At 34.8% G+C, this 21,438-nt stretch overlaps 1 protein-coding gene across 14 annotated transcripts in view; it reads left to right on the top strand.

The window, feature by feature from the left end:
- Positions 1 to 21,438, top strand: part of ADAM23 (ADAM metallopeptidase domain 23) — a 72,752-nt gene that overhangs the window by 3,804 nt on the left and 47,510 nt on the right. For all 14 annotated transcript variants that reach the window (XR_014694500.1, XR_014694501.1, XR_014694502.1 and 11 more), the window contains exons 3-6: positions 4,489 to 4,565; positions 15,494 to 15,557; positions 20,020 to 20,102; positions 20,809 to 20,872. Coding sequence is in view for 11 of the 14 variants with exons in the window: in XM_084524143.1 (XP_084380269.1) it covers positions 4,489 to 4,565; positions 15,494 to 15,557; positions 20,020 to 20,102; positions 20,809 to 20,872 (288 nt within the window). In the remaining 3 variants the exon portion in view is untranslated. The remainder of the gene's footprint in view (positions 1 to 4,488; positions 4,566 to 15,493; positions 15,558 to 20,019; positions 20,103 to 20,808; positions 20,873 to 21,438) is intronic.

Below are 21,438 nucleotides of genomic sequence, written 5' to 3'. Positions count from 1 at the left end.
TTACATCCTAGGCAGATTTTTATTTCCCTGATTACAAAGGAAGACAACCCTCAAAGAAAATACAAAGCAATTGGCTTGTGAAAAATGTGCATGGCGGGGGAATTGATGATTTGGGGGAAGAGGACAGACGTGAATAGGGGATGGACTTTTTAGTACTTGCTTTTATCCTTTCCCAGGATTGAAATAAATGCTATATTGTAGTAAATCCTGATGTGAGATTTTGCTGCCTCCCACACTGCTAATGAAAGGAAATAGCAGAAATACCTTTGTAGCTGGGTAAAGAAATAAATCTATATTTAGGATTCATTGTTTGCACGTGGGGGGAAAACATAAAGACAAATTTGATGACCTTATATACATTGGGCAGAAGTGGAATTAAAATACTAATATTTTTGGAACCATACATCCTTTAAGATGAATTTTCGTATCAACCTTAATGGTCTCATTTATAGGCACATGATGTGGATATACTCCCTAACTATGTATATTACTCAGTGGACCCCCTTTCAGTGGCACCTCATTATTGTGGCCAGAAGAATATAAACCATGTGGATAGTTTGTGGGATTAGGCTTGAATGCCTCAGAAATGCTGAATCACTATGGAGAGCAGAGTGGTACAGGAAGTTATGTATGCACGTGAAGAAAGAAGGAAAGCTATAAAAATATGAGAATGATTGAAATAAAATTTGTTTTTCTTTAAAAGCCTCTTCCTAAAAGTAAGGATCTGCAACCTTCTTTACATATGGAGAATTGAAGGGCTGGAGAATAAAACAGTACACTGGAGAATCCAAAATTTAATTTTTATTTTATTTTTTTTTTTAATGCTGATCTTCTTTATCCACTTTCTACTTTTGAATTTGGTGAAATACCATTATAAGAGGGCATATGTGATCTAAACCGTGGGTAGAACCTCTCTCATTCCTTCTTGGTCTTCCAAGATTTTTCCTGGTGTTAACAAGAATGAACATTCAGCATAGTTTTGACTATGTGAAATGGTGTCTCTCCAAGGCAGACAGAGTTCTAGTGTATAAACTCTTTTCTCTTTATGCTCTAAAATATATTTTGGATACTTGGTACTTGAAGACACTAAAATCTATGCACCTCAGTTTCCTCATAGTTAAAGTTAGCTGTTTTCTTTGATTTCTTCTGAAGTTATTTTTAGTGTGAAATGCTCAAAATAAAATAAAATAAATGAGCACCTGCTTATAATAATCCACTAAAGAAGCTTGCAAGAATCCTGAAACTTGCTGAAGAGCTTTGAGTTATCTGCATTCTACTCCTTTGTCAACTTTTGCAGATGGATGTAGCCTTTTGATAAGCTCTTAATTGAACCAGAGGACTGCTTTCATATGTTTTCATAGTCTGCATATACCAGATTGCTAGGACCTAATGGGAAGACTACATGGGTCATGATTTGTCACAGAATGCCAGGAGCAAACCCTTATGGTGGCCAGCAGAGGGAGAAATCTCACAACATCGGATATGATCTCACAAAAATGGAATTGGTAGAGAAAAACAACTCAGGGCAATCATACCAAATTTTGAGTGGAAAATAGCTTGAATGATACACTTATGAAGGAAAGCTGTATCTGCTGGGCAGCTTCTAACTTCTTGAATTACTGGAAATTGTAAGTTCTCATAATTCATAAGGAAGCAATGTATTTTGTCTTAATAATTCTAAGCTGTTAGTGTAATTTTCAGAAGGAAAGGGTTTTTAAGACCCTAACAACTGAAATAAATGTGTTATAGTAGTTTTGACTGCAAAGACAGGACAGTTATACCTTCCTTCCCCCCCAAGTTCATTTTGTGCTATTTTCCTTGGGGTGAACACTCCACTTGTGGTTCTGTTCAGCTTAGCTGTTCGTCGCTCAAATTACGATGATATTCCTGCCAGGCTTAATTCTATGTTACCTTGTTTTAAAGGTTTTGAAGACTAGTGGGTCTCAGAGCTTCTTATGCAACTTTAGTATGTAGCATGCTCAAATTGAGAGGGAAAGCATTCTTAAGATGAAATGAAAAGAACATAGTAAAAGAGGTGGTATTGAAGAAAAAGCAGGCCTGTTTTGTGAAAGATGAAAGATTATGTGTGGTTAATAACCTCTGAGTGATCATGTGAGGTCTTAATGAAATACGGAGAGAAGTCCTATGCATTAATTTTATTCCCTTTTCCTATCTTAGGATAAGTCTTCACTTTTATTCCTCGTGTAATGAAAACTGATCAAATTAGTGAATGAACTTCATGTAGATTATGTCTATGAGTTTAATAGACTGTTGGAGAGTCCTTGTAGTATTTCAGCTGACATTTGCATTTTTTTTTTCTGAATTTTCTATGGTGCGGCTTCCATTTACAGTACTTGCAAATTGATGATTTTGTGTGCTTTGTCTTTTGATACTATATCGAATACGTTTTTATATATTACTAGTGGCAACACTAGTAATCCTAGCATCTGGAACAGTGAAGAACAGTGTTTGTCTTTTTTTTTTAAATTTGGATTTGAGTGCAGGAAGATGTTTAAAGATTCACGCCCTTCCTTAACTTGCTCTGCTATACTTGATTAGTAAGTCTTTGCTGCAGAAAAACTTCATGTAATTTTGCTGCTTTGCAGTTGGAGCAGCCCACAGCTGTCAAAGCAGGAACCTCTGCAGAGGTTTTTATATAATAAACATGTACAAAGGTACTTGGTCTCCTGCATACATAAGTAAAGAATGCTCATGCAGGTGTGCGCAGCTGCGTGTATGGAAGTGGTACAGAAAGGTGATGAGTAGTATCTTTCATATGAGTACACATGGCGTAATATCTAGTCTGTATATTCTTCAAAGTGTATACTAATCTACTTTATATTCTTGTTTGAATTTATGTTTCTGTGTAAGTCAGAAGAAGCCCATATTTCAGATTATACTTTAGTCATTGCATTACAAGGTAGCTGATAAGAGAATACTGTGAAATGATCAGGATGTGTAGCAGAATTCCATTGATAATTTTTTGAAATATTTCTTGCCATCATGATGATACATGGCAATAGTAATAGCTAAAACACCTGGTGACAACTCACTGGTGGCTTTCTGCTAACTTGTTACAGGAAAAAATGTCAGTTTCAGGATGAAACATTTTAGTTTCATTATTTTTATCTGATTTTAGGCTTATGGCTTTCATGGGTGGGTATACATTATTAAACTGGATTAACAAGGTCTCTATTTCACTGCAGCAGTAGAGTATCATGTTCACCTGAATTCAAAACAGTGTTTTTGCTAAACAGCAAGGATTTAAAATCTCGTGTTCTTTTTATAACCAATGATTTGAGCTGAGTTTGGTGGAGGACGTGCCCTACGGCAGAGTAGCAAATTACCGTCAGTTGCTTTTCAGTAATTGCTTATATGTAAGAAACTACATCTATTGTTAGTGACATACAGTAATAGATAGCAAGGGTGTGTTTTTATACAGAAGCAATTGTTTTCAGAAATAACATTATTATTACATCTCATACTACAGGATGATCTTTTTCTGGTATTACTATAAACTGAGAATACAAGTTCCTTTAAGTAACTTTAAATTTTGGAAACATAAAAAAATATTTGATGGTTTAGAAATGACAAGAAAGGATATTATACACGTGTCACCAAATGGGCTTGATTGGACCAAAGAAAAGCTATAGCAGATCAGACTGGACATCCACCTAGCTGTCCCTAAGAACAATCAGTAGCAGATGCCTAGGCAGGGATGGAGATGCCTAGGCATGGGATGTTCACAAGCTGAACACGTTTTAAATGTCTTTGCTTTCATTTACAACAGTATAGAAAAGAATAAAGTACGTGATTAATATATTTGAGAAAAAATGAATGTCCTTCAAGTTAACTGCCTATATGAGACTAGCTAACTTTATTTATTTATTTATTTATGTTGAGCAGCATCAGTCTTCTATACGTTGGCTTGGTTACAATGCCAAATATAAAGCCTTTAATTGTGAAGGGATTACTTTGAAAGAAGTCTTTCATAACATGTAATAAAAGCTTTGCTCTGATTTTCTTACTTGCAGCTTTGTATCACAAATGCTTTAATTACTTCAGGCCTTTTAAAGTGAATGAATGCAATAACATAATTAAATGAACAGTGTACTCTGTTACTTATTATTTTGTTACATAGCCATCTGGCTATGGCAAAATACAGACATTTATATGAAACTACATTTTTGTTTGTTTTTGTGAGGAATGGGTGTGTATATTTGAAAGTACTCTTTTCAGGTACTATTTCAGGTACTTCTCTTTTTTCCTGTACTGTCTAAAAAGGCAAATCCTTTTGAATGTGAATTTGGTGCAAGGGCAAAAGTTTTAGTGATGCAATTCATGAAAATAAGCATTTTTTTCCATAACTTTGCTTTTTGCAGTTGTTTCTTAAAAATACTTGTTGCAGTGATTATTTTAATAACTTTATATTTTTAATAAAAATATATTTTATATATTTTTAATACTGTTATGTGTTCATGTTTACAGGCTGTACATCTGTCCCAGGCAAGTTTCCAGATTGAGGCCTTTGGCTCCAAATTCATCCTTGACCTCACTTTGAATAAGTAAGTGCACAATTTCAGGTTTCTTTCTTTCCTGTTCTAATTGTCTTCAGCTTATGATACAAGGTCGTAGCACATGAAATTCCAAGATCTATGGAAAATTATGCTGTTGTCCAAGTTTATTAATACAAAATAACAATTAGTGTATTTTAAGCAAGGTAGATGTTACCCTTACTGACATCCGTACTGTACCTTTAAACTTTTATCTCTCAGAAAGAATAAAGGTACCTAAAGATGAAATATATAAAGCAGTGTCTTGGGCTTCAGAAGCCTAAACCTGACAGTGAAAATGCAAAGCATTTGAAACTTATATTTACTCTTACATTTGTAAATGATCTTTATGATTACTAAGTATGTATTAATATATTGTTATAACTATGAATTTAAAATGTATTGTTATAACTATGAATTTAAAATGTATAGTTCAACTATAATTACATTGCCAGCTGTTAAAATTTAATTTCCAGTAATAAAAAAAACACCCCGATGATTAATAATAAAGGACTAGCATTTTCTGTGTATTCTGTCTATGGTATTTTTCTTCATACTTCGAGGCAACAGAAACAATTGCAGAATGATTGACTTTTGCTACCTACTGTTTCTGAACCGGTGTGTAGTAACATCATAAATCACAGTAAAATACAGTGAACATGCTTCATATGTAGTAGAGAAATGATGATAGCTATCAGTAATTTAGTTCCCATATTGTAAATGCAGTAAGCATGGAAATGTTGTAGAAGAGAGATTACCGTGAATAATGTTACAGAAAGTGATGCAAGTTGGTCTACATCATTTCTATTTATACCATGGTAAAACATAGTTCAGTATATTGGACAGTGACTGGAGATGTTTGCCATCATTTTTGCTGTTTTACTTGCTTGTCTTCTCAGATTGATTTAGGACAGCAAAGCGTTTACTTGAAAGGGCAAAGACCAGATGTGTGTAGATGTGAGTGACTTATGTACTATTTATAAATCTACTTATAGAGAGATTCTGGTAGAATTAGTGTTTGAAAGGTGTGGATTTTTTGCTTTGTTTTTAATATATATCAATGAACTGTAATGTAAATATTACTTCAGTTGTTCAAGGCATGTAGGAATATTGTAAGTATTTATATGACTGGCTCATCTTTAATGATTTGGAAACCATACTGTTGATGCTATCATCATGAAGTTCCTAATGATGTGGGAATCTTAGTGGTTTGGCTGTACTGAAAGGTACAGCCTAGAGTTTGTTTACTTGTAAGGTAAACACCAATTTCAGATAATTCTCCAGTCTGGAAGATCTGACTTGTAATGCAGATCGTTGTTGGTTTAGTTGTTTGTATTGCCTCTGTTTATATCCCCAGCTGAAGATGGAGAGCTATGTTTCTCTAAAAAATGTAAGAAAGTTTTTGTGCTACTGAAAATTTGCACCCATTAAGTTTACGAATAAAGTAGAAACATAAAATCAGTACTAAATGCCAGACAGATAAAATTATCTATAGTATTGCATAAAAGTCAATTGTATTTTGGGCTGTATAGAAATATGGCCATTAGGTCGAGGGAGATGCATCTCCCCTGCTCTTGTGAGACCCCACTGGAGCACTGTGTTCAGCTCTGAGACCCCCAGCACAAGAAGGGCATGGACAAATTAGAACAAGTCCAGAGGAGGGCCACAAGGATGATCAGAGGGCTGGAGCACCTCCCCATGAAGGCAGGCTGAGGGAGCTGGAGAAGAAAAGGCTACAGGTAGACCTTAAAGCAGCTTTCTAGTACCTAAAGGGGGCCTGCTGGAGAGGAACTCTTTACAAGGACATGTAGCGATAGGACAATGGGTAATAGTTTTAAACTGAAAGAGGGTACATTTAGATTAGATACAAGGAAGAAATTCTTCACTCAAGAGTGTGGCGAGGCACAGGGGTTGCCCAGGAAAGCTGTGGATGTCCCATCCCTGGAGGTGTTCAAGGCCAGGTTGGATGGGGCACTGGGCAGCCTGGTCTAGGGCAAGGTATCCCTGCCCATGGTAGGGGAGTGGAATTAGATGATCTGTAAGGTCCCTTCTAACCCAAACTATTCTATGAAAGTATATTTGCAGCTTCTGCTGGCATTGAACTTTTCTGCTGTCTTAAAGGAAAAAGCAACAACAACAAAACAAAACACTTTAAAAATATGTTCAGTAGTTGAAAAAAACACACAACATTTTTATCCACAGTACTGTCAATTAGTTTAAACAATGCATTTGTGTAATCAATGTTTCTGGTATATCTGAGCAATTTCTCATTTTTTGAGTTAAAAATGTCTGCTTCCTGTTTTTTAGTGATGAGGGCAGTTGGCTATATTGTCTTTGTCACAGAAACACGGGTTTTTGTCTCACGGTCTAGCACAAGCCTCTGAATAATGGAGTCTCCTGCTCTGGGAGCCTTCACCTACAGGGATTCATTCTAACGGCTGTGGCACAAAAAAGAAATGGGAAATTCAGTACCAGAGCTGACAGAAACAGAATGTTAAAAACAAAGACTTCCCACCTTTCCCATTGAAAACTAACTTCCTTCAAGATTTAGGGGTGGGATGGGGGAGTAGGTCATATTTTTCAGCTTTGCTTTCTTTTTTCTGTAGAAGTCCATCTAAATTTCCATTTTTTTTTCCTAATGAAGAGATTATATGAAAAAAAAAAACTGGTATCTTTGGCATGAACTGAAAAAAAACATCTGACTGTAATATGACTTAAATATTTGAGACATTAAAATATGATGATTTGTGTGAGCAGTCATTCCTTATTATGTGAGAAGCAGCATTACAGCCAACATGTTGCAGCCAATATTATCCACCAGTTTTACGCTTGTAAATGGGGTGTTGTCTTTTGTGTGTGTTTCTGAAAGGCTGAATGACATTGGAGAATAGTCACAGAGCAGATAACATTGTTAGCAGAATTTCAAAAAGAAAGCCAGTAACTGCATTTTTTGTGAATCTATTCTGTTCTTTTTTTTGTTTGTTTTCTAAATTGGAAATTCAAAAACTATTCATAACTTTTCCAGAAGGAAACTTCAAATATTTATAACATTTTCTTAAAGGCTTAGGGTGCTAAATGGATCCTATGAGATACATGAGCTGCATAAATTAAATATGATAGTATTACTGTGGCAAGTTTAGCCTGCTTTTAACAAATTTCTGTTACAGATGAGGTGCAAATAAATCAGTGTTAGGATTTTAAAACAAAGTGTGTGTGCTCCTGTGAGTATCTGTGGTCTTGAGTCTGAGCTGCAGGTAGCAGCTTTACTGCCTCATTTCCAACTCCCAGAACAGGAGGCAACCTATTCAGTTACTTGCTTCAGTGGGTATTCCGCATGTAAAAAGTGTTGAAGGCTGACGCTAGAAACTCTCCATGTTTTTCAACACACAATAATGTGAAAAAAAGTTTCTGCTGTCTTTGCAAGAGTTAGAAATGCCTGATAATGTGGAGAAACTTAGTTTTCAATTATTGTATTCAGCTGCAGACTAGAAACATAAATTGTAAGCAATATTTCTGTTATTCTCTCCTCTTAATATTTTGTTTCTCTAATTTTGTGTATGTTTAGCATGATTCTCTTCAGCTATTCTGTTCCATCCAGTCATTAAGGCTATGATAAAAATGTGTATTTATAATATTATGCATGCATGAGCATTTATATGTTCACTAATGTGCACAGTCTTGTGTTTTACTTAGTCACTATTCCAGAAGTTCAGTGGGAGGTAGTACCAATCCTGCCACATACCAAGAGGCTGCACTCTTAGCTCAATTTCTCAAATGTTTATCAGCAGTATTTTCAGCTCTTCTTTCATTCCTTCTAGAACTTTCCAGTTCAGTCTTTTAAATATTTTCCTTATCTCATTTTTCTTTATCTCATCCCTTTCTCTTTGGCCAATATCTATAAAATGAAAATGTGTGTGTGCATTTGTTTCTGTATGAGTTTTACAGAAGAGGACTTATAACTGCAGCCATATAAATTAATGTTAGAGTGCCTGACTTACAAGCACTCAAGTTTTAGATTTCCCTGGAGTAATTAATGCCCCTGTGCTTGCTGTGCAATGAAAGTCTATCAATAAATTCACAGACAGTATAGCTTGTTTCAACAGAACTATAGGAAACTCAGGATAGGCTCATTTCTGTTAGAAGTTCCACTTTATTTTACGTGCTCCTGGGAAGTATGTTCATGCATGGAACATAGTGGAAGCTTCTGAGAAGAGATACCTTAAAGAATTTGGTTTAAAGAAACAAAAATCTGAGAGGACATGCATGCTGTTTGTCTTATTAAAATGCAGACATTGGTGTTGTAAATGTTATCCTTCTTGTCTGACATTTTAAGAGTGAAAAGACTTTTTTATGTGTGTTCTTTATTCTGGAATTAATCAAGTGTGGATATCACACCCTTCTAAGCAGGGTATCAAATAGCTGTCAGCTGAGATGTGACCACAGCCATTGGACTGGTGGATTGTTAGGGTCAAGAAGCTCAGGGCATTGGAAGTGTACGTATGAGGAAATAAGACAATGTTACTTAATGTTAAAATTCTACCTGGCAGGAGGAGGATGTTTATTGCCTCTTCCAGTGTAACACCTACAGACATCAAATAAAGCAGGTGCTTTTCACAAAACATAAAATTAAAATATTGTAGACTAATGTGACATATTAAACAGTTTACGTGAGTTTTAAAGAATTACAAAGACAGAGAAGACGTCTACTGAGAGCCATTAAAAACAATTATACTAACTCTGGTTTAGGAAACCCTAGCGTCACAGACACTACATGCTGAGAAAACACACCCCAAAATCGCTACACGTGTGTTTTTGCTGTCAAACAACTTACTGTGCCTTTGCCTATCTTGTTGTGTTTTAGGGGGAAAAAGCTATGTCCTTGTACTCTTTGCTTACTTGTAACCACTGTAGTGTGGCAGTGCTGAAGAATTATCTTTCTAGCCTTGCAAATTTTTCACTGTTTTGTGGGATGGTCCAGACTTGTCAGCTAGCTCTCTATGCTGAAGTGAATTACTGGGATCTCCAATTTTTCTATAATCAGGCTGAAATCTTTGCCTTTGGAGCTAGTGTAAAGCCTGCCTATGCTCTACGTCTGGTTTGTCACACTAGCTCCTAAGAGCCTGTACCGCAGGCTCTTACCCGACTTGATCCAAAGACAAAGCTAAAGTTACACAAAGTAGTTCAATATGGGAGCATGGATTAAGGGAACCAAAATAAACTTTTAGTTTGCTGGAGTACTAGAAGGAATCTCTGATTCTGCTGTAGTCATTTATCTAATCTGAAGGCAGTCAAGTCAACCTCTATAAATAAACTTACTTTGCTAGTTTTAGTAGTAGAACTAAAATAAATTTAAAATTCATGCTTGGCATCCAGTTGGATTTTTCCTTTGTAATGAGAGTTGGTTTAAATCGGAGTGTTTTCAGGGGATACAAAGGAATAGAGCATGTAGATCCTTTAGTGAATTCAGTAAGAGGAAAAGAAACCCAAGTTTGTATTGTGTGCAGAAAAAGCTTGTTTTAAATTGAAGGAGGCTTTGACAAATCCAATTACCATTGAATGAGGTCATTCTGGCAAAGATGGCATCCCTCAGCGTTATGTTACAGGATAATAAAATTCATATTGATAATTCAAAATTACCTGATTCCCAGCTGGCTATGGAAGAAAGGGATCAATTAAAATGCAGTATTGAATGAACTTGAACAGTTGTTTAAATAAAATCTTTATTTTGTCAATTGCTCTTCTAGGAAGACTGTCGTAGTGAATTACATTGAAGTATTTTCCGTAACACAGTCCTCATACCTTCTGTAATGTTGTCTAGCATTTCATTTATTCAGATCCTTTCAAGTAGCACTTTTTAAAGTGGTATGATCGTTGGTGCTGTGGTAAAGGGAGATCCTGGTAGAAACTGAGCAAGATACTGGTCTTAATATTCTTCAGAATTCTTCAAGCTCCTACTTTAAAAATGCTTATTGAGGTAGCCATTAAAATATAGCATGCTCCATTCTGAGCTGGAAGGTTTTAGGACAGAAGGTTTCACTAGAAGTTCCTAACTAGAGGATCGTAAATTGTTTTCTGAACTCCTTTGAACAGATTCAGGGTTTCTTTAACTGGGGGAGGCAGATTGATCTAGTAAAATAGTATGTAGCATTTTCTGTACTTTTCTATAAGAGTTCAGAACATGCTGCTTTTCTGTTAGTATGTTCAGGAGATATTTCCCCACTTGAGGACTTCAAAACAAAACAGCAAAACTGAACACCTAAAATATTACCTAGGGAATTTCAGCTTACCATATTTGTTAGTTTTTAATTTTTTATCTGAAAGACAAGCCAAACAAAAACACACACAGAACATAGAGCCAGACTGTGCATGAAGTGATTTTTAAACGTGTGCTATTTACTGTTACAGAATCATTATGATGTTAGTAGTAGAGTGGAGACTTCCTTTCATTCCATAACTGTGAAGAAATTGACCTATATGCCTGAATCATCAGGTGTTACTTCTAATTGTTTTTAAGCAGACATGTTTAGTCTATGGTGTCATATTTTGATTTTTCACCTCATCAAGATGATGTAAAAAAAAAGTAGTGAATCCTTTTTTGCATTAAAAAAAAAAAAAAATATTTCCAATATAATTATTCCTTGAAGATAGTGCGGTCACAGGAGTTTCAAAGGCAGCAGCCAATGAAGTTTATTGTAAATAGATACTAGGAACTTATGTTAATAATACATTCACATAAGAGCAGGTGTTGTGTTTTTTTTCAACAAAGCTTGTAGATATAATTGAAACTGATAACTGAAACAAGGCTGTAGATGGCCAGTTCATTTGATGACAGCATCTTGATGATGTAACCAAATGCTGTAGAAAGCTCCAAGTTTCTTTTCACATATGTACGTGCTACTAACCTGTATCTGTCAAATAAATGGTCAAAAACATTTGATGTGTATTCTGTTACATAGTTCACAAGATGTTTCTAAACTGGATTGCTGAGATGCTGCTTCTGAGCTTGAAGCATGTCACAATACTTCAGAAAATCATTGATCGGTAGTAGGTTAGTATAAAGGAAATTTAAGAAGTATGTGAGAATGATAATTCCTCTGTACTCAGATTTTTCCACATGCTGCATACTAGCTGCCTGGAAACTAACATTAGTTATTTGTGTATGAAATTTTTAAAAAGTAACTTTATGGTGTTTACCTAGCCCAGTCATTTATTATTTTTTTCTGCTAGGATAGTTAGATGTCAGCTGAGGTAAGGCATTTCTCACACTGCAGTTGTCCTGCTATTGGCAGCAGCAGCGGTGAAACGTTGTGCCAGGGAAGTGGATATGAGCTCTTCAGTAAGCTTATGCTGCTTTAACAGCTGGCCTGTGTCTTTGAAGAAGGCAACTGCCAGAATAGCATTTCTGTTTGCAGCTTATTTTGCTTATGTCTAAAGCCATCTCTCAGCATGACTCTGGTAGAAGAGGTAGTGATGCAGAACAGCTCAATAAAAACAGTTAATCTAGGGCAAACAAGGAGGGGTGGAGGGAACTCTAGAAAACAACATGGTAGGCACAACTCTTTTTTTTTTTTTTTTTAATGAATTCATGAACCATGTCTAATTTTGGATTGTAATGTGATATAAGTGCTTATTACTAAGATGTACTAACATGGTACTAGTCTAAATATGCCTTTGTCTGATGTGATCACAACTTACACAATTATTTTTGTTTATGTTCATGATTTCCAATACTCATAATGTTGAAAAAACAAATTTGCTGTACCAGTTGCATTTCTGCTGAACCAAAATGTAAATGGATCAACTGACAGGTGACAAAACACAGTCCAGTGTGGACGTGAAAGGTGACAAAACACAGTCCAGTGTAGATTAGGCACAATATATATTTTCTAAAATTCAGAGCTGCCTTTCAGAAGCAAATTTAGTTATTCTGTCAGTGATAAAGAAGAAGAATTATTTTGTTATGTGGAGACCTCTACTTTATGCATGAGTTCTGTATCTTATTCCTAGGGCACATGAGCTTTTAAATGATACATTCCAGGCCTTTATTACAGTGTTCTTTTGTGTGTCTGTCTTTCATGTTGGGAAAAATGTTTGAAAGTTATTCTGGATGTTTTTGTTGTTGTTTTTTTTTCCTTCCCTCTTCTCAGAGTATCCCCCCCTTGGCATTTGGGAATTATGTTGTTAGTAGCAGGCCCCAACATTCTTTGGAGGGAATTTGCTCAGCACAGAGAATTTTGTTGATAATACTTTGTATCTAGCAGGTCCACAAGACAGTGGAGTTGTAAAGTCAGTGGTGGCAAAAGTGAAGTGTTTGCTGGAAAAGCCACTGTCTGCTGCATCTTTGCTTTATGCATGTAAGATATAGATAGGAATATTCCACCATAAGCATGTCATGTTGGATACCCTATCGTGTAGAACTCTGTTTGTTTATTACCTTTACAGTTGAAGGTAGTGAGAAGCTGAAGAATGGAGAAGGAAACAATTAAATTACAACAGTAGCCCAACCAAAATCTGGGAAAAGAGTGCTGAAGTCTGGATAGATTCTGCAAAGGGTGGATAAAAGAACTTCTGAGCAGCTCTTACATTATGTGAAGTGGGACAAATCAAAGGGATCCTCTAATTAAACCACAGTTAGTTGTGAGTCAGTAGACCCAGTGGGAATTCACTCACTGGAAGTCTTAAAGATGCCAAAAGTACTGGAGAGCACTGAAAGCAGTTCTGAGATCGCTCATGTAAGGTTGCTAGAAGAGGATAAACAACGAGAGGAGAGAGTGTGTGCTTGATTTGGAAACTGGTAGATAGAACTGGATCCTGGCATTGGTTTGAAGAAGCCAAATGGCCTCTGTGGATTCAGGCAGAAGTGACTGTAAAAATCTGAGTCTAAGTAAGCAAAGTGCTAGTAATCTTAAGGTTTGTAACTGGCCTTCTCAAGCAGTACTAGCTTATCAAAGTTTAAGAAATTAGCTTTAAGACTTCAACTTCCAGCTGAGGAAAGCTTATGTATAGCTATGTGAATGCGACTTAAAAGAATAGCAGATTTATTCTTGTGTGTCTGTTCAACCTCACCTCATGAGGTTAACCTCATCTGCTGTATTAGATTGCAGTGGGCTGTGATGAGACTGAGCAAAGCACAACAATTAAAAACACAGAACAACTGAGGTTGGAGTGGGGATGTCCAGTCCAGCTGAATCCAGTTGATCAAGGCTGTTTCTAGTTGAGTATAGTACTAGGGTTTAAACATCCTCATAATATATATATATATATATATATATATATATATATATATATAATTTACGTCTTGTCAGAATTTTCCATTTTCCTACCTGCGTCAGTTACTTCCAGCGTTGTCCAAATTACCCTGTTAAGTAGTTGAGGAAAGCAGTCCTTATATTTGTTAAATAATCATGAAAAAGACCAAGAAGAAAAGGATATTATCAACACTCTTCGGTTTCAATGCTTTGTATATGTAATCCTTTTTAGAAGCTTCAAACCTTGCCACATTAAATGTCGTGAATGTTTGTATTGAGGTTATGGACTTGCACTATTTATAAAGTGTTTTCATTTTCTCACAGAAAATGTATAGCTTACCATGATGTATATAGAGAAAGTAAGAAATGATTTTATGCAGCTAAAGTTATTTTTATATCAGCACTTTAAACGTATATCTGTTAAATACTGATATCAAAGTGAAGGTTAAGACAAATGATGAGACTTCAGTTATTATTCATAGCTATTGCTGTTGGAGTTGCAGGCACGGAGTGCCCATACTGTGGTCTCTCAGTGCCATCAAAAAGGGCTTTTAAGAGAACCACTGGTAACTGACCTCTGCAGGAGCTTTTCTGATAGGTATAATGCCTGATAAATGCAGCACGAAGAAACGATTTTATGAGACAGTAGTCCCTGAGTTACTGTCTTATCAGGACTGCTAATAGCCTAATCTCAGTTTGAGATACCTATTATTATAAGTTGTTGTTAGTCATGAATTCCCATTAGAACTATTTCGTCAGACCAGGCTTCCATAATGATGATATTTTTTATTCATAGCAGCAATATTTTTCATATCTGTGTCACTAGCAGACCCTTTCATGATTTTTTTTTTAATTTGTAAGTGTACAGGCTCTGCTCTTAGAGGCCTGAAAAGTGCTGGGAAACCTGGACCACATTAAGTAGCATATTTATCTTCTATATAAGATGATGCCACAGTTAACATGTTTAATTGTTTTGCTGTCCTGAGGCTACTGTATTGCAATCCTGATTTTAACTGGGTGAGAGGTGAATGGGACATTGAAATGATTTATGGATTTTCACAGGTTAGATAATCTTACTTCCAAAAAATAAAAATAAAAAATTGTAAGTTATTTACAGTGTATCGATTTTTTTTTTTTTTTTTTTTTTTTTTTTTTTTTTTTTTTAGAAAAAGTAAAACGAAGAAAGGGGGTAGTACATGTTTTTGTTATTTATTTATTTTTTTTAAAGTTTTTGCAGATGTGCAAATGAGGTCTTCGGGACAACCACATATTTATCTGTCCACTCTTGCATATATTGTATGTGATTTTTAGGTCAAATATAAAATGTTTTTGAAAACAATAATGAACTAAGCGCATGTTTTGTCAGTAATAATTACTGGCAGCAAGAAAAGTTCTAAAGTCATTGGATTCATTTTTTTTTAAATACATATTTTAAATGCTGATAAGATTATTCTAAATCTAAAATAGGATTGGATTGCAGAATGAAATTCCTCCTTCTGAAACAAACTCTGACTCCCAGTGCGTAATCAGACTCTTTGCTGGACACAAGCTGCCTGAGTTTTATTTTTTAAACTAATTTACAAGGAAAGAAAAAATAGTTTGAAGATTTTAACTAAAACATCTACATAACAGTATAGACTATTCGGATTTTTCTCATCTTGCTATTTTCTTTTTTTTTTTTTTTTTTGACAGTGATTTGTTATCTTCCAATTATGTGGAGATTCACTATGAAGATGGAAAACCAAAGTTTTCTAAGGTATTGTGCTCTTAAAATGTGTCAGAATGGTCTTTCTGAGGGAATTATGACAATTAAAAAAGAAAGGGAAAAAAAAAAAAAGAAAAAAAGGAGAAAAAAAAAGATTTGCAAGACTTCTTAAAACACCAGAAGCCTTTTTACAGACACATGAGGAAACTCATCTGATCCTGTAAAGATATCTCAGTAACACAAGAATTGTACAACGAAGGAGACCTGTGTGGTGGGGGTGGGAAGTGGGCAGTGATAGGTGGCAGTAATTTAGATGATCCAGGTAGTTCCGGAACAGTTATGCCTTGTAAAATGTAGGGTAGTCTTCATGAATTATTTATGTATCCTTAGTAGAAATTGAAAGGGAAAGAGATAATGGAAATCTAAGACTTACAAACAAACAACTTGCAGTGACTTTTCTTTGCAAGAATTATACAGCTGGGAAACAAAAAAGGAAAACAAACTGAAACCTTAACCTCTGGAGTTACTACAAAAACAGCATATTACTTGACTTCCAATTAATTTAATTTGTCAAATTGTCTCCTACATTGAATTCAATGCCAATAAACTATTGATCCAAAGACAAAAAGATAAAGTTATGTAAGATAGTTTAGCATTAGTGAAATCAGAATAATTTTTTTGTTATATTAACAAAATGAAGACTTGTAGGTTCATAGGAAGATTATAAAATGCATTTTCAAGGAATGACTTATTTCATAGCTGATCTAAATGCTGCATTATTTGTTGTGAGTTTATTATATATGAAATATATCTCAATTTAGAGTGAAACTTGAATAGTTGCATTTATGCCTTCAGCAGAGTGGGACTTGTTTGTTCAAATACTAGATGTCTCATTGATTATTTTGTCCTTGCTTTAGAGAATCCCAAAACTACGTCATAGATAAGGTCAAAATAAAACAAGGACATTGCAATATAATTATTGTCACATACTTTTTGGTATTCTACTGAAATGAAGAAATTGTTTCATGTAACATACTAAGAAAGTGGTTTCATTTCATTGAGACTCAGTACTCTGCAGAATGGGCAAAAAAAAGCTAAGTGATGCAAAAAACCAGTTCCCTCTGGAATTTGGGCAAGCTCATGCAATTGTTAGCTGCAGCACTAGCATTGAGCACTGCGGTTGCTGAATCATGAGTCTGACTAGAAAATTATACTGGAACTTTAAACTGAGCAAAAGTACTGCCTTTGTGTGCTGCAGTAACTTGATTCAAACTTCCCAGGGGATCTTCTCTGAATTGATTTATTTAGAAACAACAGTATTGCTCCTGAGGTCACATTAATGTCATAAAGGCTTAATTATAACTTCAGAAACTATACATGCAGTTAGTTTAGGAGGTCAAATAAGGACTGCATCCTAAGCTGCTGCAGTATCTTGTAATCCTTTTTAGACTTGAATAAATAAAGGATTGTTTCCTGATATGGATGCAAAGAAGTGAGATCTCGGCGAAAAATAATGTGTTTTCTAGAAGGGGTTGATTTGTTTATAAGAGTGAAAACAACAGAGAACAAACAGTAATTTCCTCAATTGCACAGCAAACTTAAAAAGTTTGAAAAGCTGCTTGTGCAAGAAAGATGATCACAATTTAGTTGTTAAAAAGCATGTTATATGTATTCTTTCACTGATGGAAAAGTAAATACATAGTGATTGCTTTTTGTGTAATACTTTGATTAAATTGTGCACAATAGAGTCTATTAGGGAATTTCATTCAGTATCTGAATAACTCATTAAACAAGATGCAAAGTCGAAATAATGCTTTGCATAGTTAAAGAGTATTTACATGTTTTACTAATTCCTCAAGTTATAGTAATTGCAGAAGCAATGGATTCAATATGCTTGTTGGAATTCGGATGACATGATATCAGAATTAATATTTTGATTATGAATGCTACATTTTCAAACAGTGTGGGAGCAAGACAACTGTACTGAAAGGTTTTTAATAAAACTTTTTAAGAATGTTTTTTATCTTTAGTTTAGCTAGTGTTATCATTGATAGACATTAAAGACCAGCTATTAAAATGAAGTAAATCAGTGTCATTCAGTTTTCTTTATTTAAGCTTCAGTGACATGTAGCACCAGAATTTCTGTTATTTAAAAGCTTCTAAATTCACTAAATTCTTCTTCTTTCGTATATGCTTTAGAAAATCAGAGTAATGTTGTAGCTGCTTCTTAAATGCTAAAAGCCTAAACAGTCTGTTAATGTTGTTCTTGATGCTTTTTGTTGATAGACAATAAATATACTTGTTTAATTCTATCCTTAGTCAGAATAAGTAGTTCTGTAAGCCTTTAACAGTCCTAAACACGTTATTCCTCAGTGATATTAGGGTTTAGTAATTCTGCTGTCCAGCAATTAGGGTAGAATTAAATTCTGCATGAGAATAGAGATAAAGGATTTAATAATGTGATTTGTGGCTGCCTATAGTAAGTATTCCTAAAATATGCCAGAGTTGTTCATTTTTTTTTATACATACTTAGCTATTTATGATCAAAATAATACAAAACTGTTAATAGTGCAGTGTAACCCTACCTGCATTAAATGGAAAAATTAAACATACAGATTTAGGACATAGAACATTTAGAAAAACAATAGCTTGTAAAGCTGTGGAAAGTCCCCCAAAAAACAGATTAAAAAAGATCTTCATGAAGTTATTTTAACACTAGTTATTCTTGCATGTGAGTAGATGATGGTTTGACAAAACAATTATTTCTGAATCTCCCATCTAAATCATTTATTTGTTGTAGTCTGCTGTTAAGATGTTTCCTAGAAGCTTCCTAGCCTCTGGGGAATAAAATTGTGCTTCCTCTTTCTGATTTCATGAATCTCTGTTTTCTACAAAAGGAAACTGCCTCAGTGTGATTCACACAGGGTACTCTGACACAAAATAGCCAGTAGCTTTGGAGCTAGAGCACGTTTCTGGAAAGTGAGGAGCTGGGAGTCAACTCTCCTCAAGGTGACCTGGGAAATTGTTAAGAAATGAAAAACTTGTGTTAAATGTTGAGAAGGGCATTTTCATGTAATGCTCTATACTTAATAAGCCACTGCAACTCTATTATGTGAGGAACTTAACCTTGTCACTCTCATAGATGTGTTCTGAGCATGCCTGAAGTCCCCTTCAACGATTAGGTTGCTTCTTTGCCCACTTTAAGGAGAGCTTAGTCAAGAGCCAATTGCTTTAGGAGAGGGGTGGTCAGTGTAGCGCACTCTATGATGAGGATTGGGTAGCAATTCTCAATCCAGCAAAGTTGCACTTTGAATTCGGGGAAAGCATGTAGCATTCACTAGAGTTCATATGTTATCTGAGCAAGGCTTTTGAGAATCAGAACTTGAAGATTTTAAGTATGCACCAAATGTTTCCTGTGGTATTTTGCTTCTTGTTTTGTCTTGTTCCTCCATATTGCAGCTTCTCTTATCTCTCTGGGGAGAAATGGCAGACTATATTCAGTTTCATTGAACACCCATTTGATAGGACTTCTGAACAAATTCTGTTCTGCCTAATCCCTGCAGCTATTGACTGTTCAAATCCTGCACTGTAGCATTCATCAGGGTCTTCCTCCCTTATTTCAAATAATTAAGGCCTTTCAGAACTGAGGTTTTAGTTGTAGTTTGCGTAATATTTTTTTTTTGTTGTTGTTTAAGTCTCTAACATTTCAACATGCTTGTAGGTAATTTAAATGTTATTACTTTTTCAAAGCCAGGATCTTGTCTAAAATATGACTGTTAATTTGCTTAGAAAATCACAAAAATCCTACCTTTTTTGAATAATTGGATTTTGCATCAATTTTGAATTTTATGTAGTTAAACTCAAGAGTTGACCTTTATTACCCTTTTGATCTACAGAGTAAAAATGCAACTGTACATTTTAGTGTTGATAAGCTGTATTCACCTTCTGGCTCATTCATCATCAGTAATACTGGTACCTACATTTTAATGATACAACATTTTAATTAACAAATTTTTAGAGACATCAAAATCAAACTTGAGTTGGTAGAATCTAAATCCAAGCCAAACACATGCCAGCTGATTGATGAGCACTGTGTTACTTGTAATTTGAACGGATCTGGAAGGTATCAAGAAATAACTCACTACTCATATAACCTGCATTACATAACGTTTTTTCGGAATCAATTTACAGCAAAAAAAAATGTGTTTTAAAAAAAAAGATGGAGAATGCTGTGAGAGCATTGTAAGTACAAGAGAATAACTCACATTATGGCTTGAACATTTAAGTTAGTCTTTACTGTGCACAGTTTTTCTCTTACTAGCAATTTTCTCTTACTAGCAACTTGTCATTGGGATTTAGTTTAGCAATCACTGCTTTTTCTGAAATTTTATCTGATGCAAGATGTTAGAACTTTTTTTCTCCTTGGTTTTAAGCAACAGACAGGAAATCAGAGTAATTTTCCATGAGTTTTCCATTTTCTTTTTTTTTTTTTTTTCTTTTAATACATGAATAGGGTGGAGAGCATTGTTACTACCATGGAAATATCAGAGGTGTCAAGGACTCCAAAGTTGCTCTTTCAACTTGTAATGGTCTTCAGTAAGTGTATTTCTCATTTTTCAAACAAGGCTATTAACTAATTACTGCTCTTGAATATTATCACTTAACGCGTGATAGACTGAAATTCTCTAGGCCCAAAGATTTTTGGGGTTTTGATTTACCAGTACCAGCTATGCCAAACTGCTAACACATTTTTTAGTATCATTGGATTTAAAGTCTTTTGATACTGTCTCATGAAATCTTTTGAGTATGGCAAGCAGCAATAAATATTTCACCAAGATGCCTTATTAAGGTGGAGGATAAACAATAATTGTACTTCAGCAGTATGCACAGTATTCATGCATGATTCTGTTAGCCTACTGAATAATTGATCTTTTTATTATATTATGCAGGGAAAAAAAATGTGAGATATTAGTCCTTACTAGGATTTGTTACTCACCTCATTCTGCATGCTAATATGAGTCTTAGGACTCCCTTTTTCCAAGGTCAAATATTTACTCTCTGGTATTTTATCATTACATCACCACTACATGCAGTGTTATTTCATGAAAATGTGCCTGATTTCTGGGAAAAAAAAATACTAGTTTTTGCTGTATAGAATGGAAATGTATTTATATGGAATTTATTTTAATATTGATGATATTTTCAGCCCCAAGTTTGGTTTTATTTAGTCAAAAATCTTATGTTGGAGTCAGGTTAATTCCCATGTAATCCTAACTATCACTTCTGTTTCCCTATGTTCTAGTGGCATGTTTGAAGATAGAAACTATCTGTACATGATAGAACCAATGGATTTGACCCACAGTACAGTAAGTTTATTTTGATCTGATTTTATACTTAATTTGCTAAAGAGAGTGCTCAAGAAATAGTAAATAGAAGTATTAGAATAAATCAGTAAACATGTGACCTGACTTATCCGTTCATAAGGAAAACAAAAGTATTGTAAAATACCTGATTGGAATTTACTTAAGGCAAGAAATGTGCAAGCATGAGCTGCTTAAGATCTTTCTTTTCTTTTCTTTCTTTTATTGTTAATCGTTTAGATATTGGAAGTAGAGTAGTAAGATACATTCCATAGCAAATGGCTATGGAATGTCAAAAAGTGTTTATTAATTTGCTCTAGTACTTGAAATAAAGGATTTATAAATTCATAGGAGGGATCTCTGGAAATCATCTATCTTAAAGCAGTTGGATCCAAATTTGAAGCTGAATCAGACTGCTGTTTGATCTATCGTGTTTCCAGAAAGAGTTTAATGAAGTAGATAATTATATCTGGGTATCTTAGACTTTACACGTGTTAAGTCACTGTATAGCTTAAATTATTCTGATCCAGCATAGTCACATTCATATATGTGATTTGGGATTTTACTTACGC

The sequence above is a fragment of the Aythya ferina genome (genome assembly GCF_964211825.1).
Source record: "Aythya ferina genome assembly, chromosome: 6".
NCBI lineage: Eukaryota > Metazoa > Chordata > Aves > Anseriformes > Anatidae > Aythya > Aythya ferina.
This window is presented reverse-complemented; position numbering and strand designations above follow the sequence as displayed.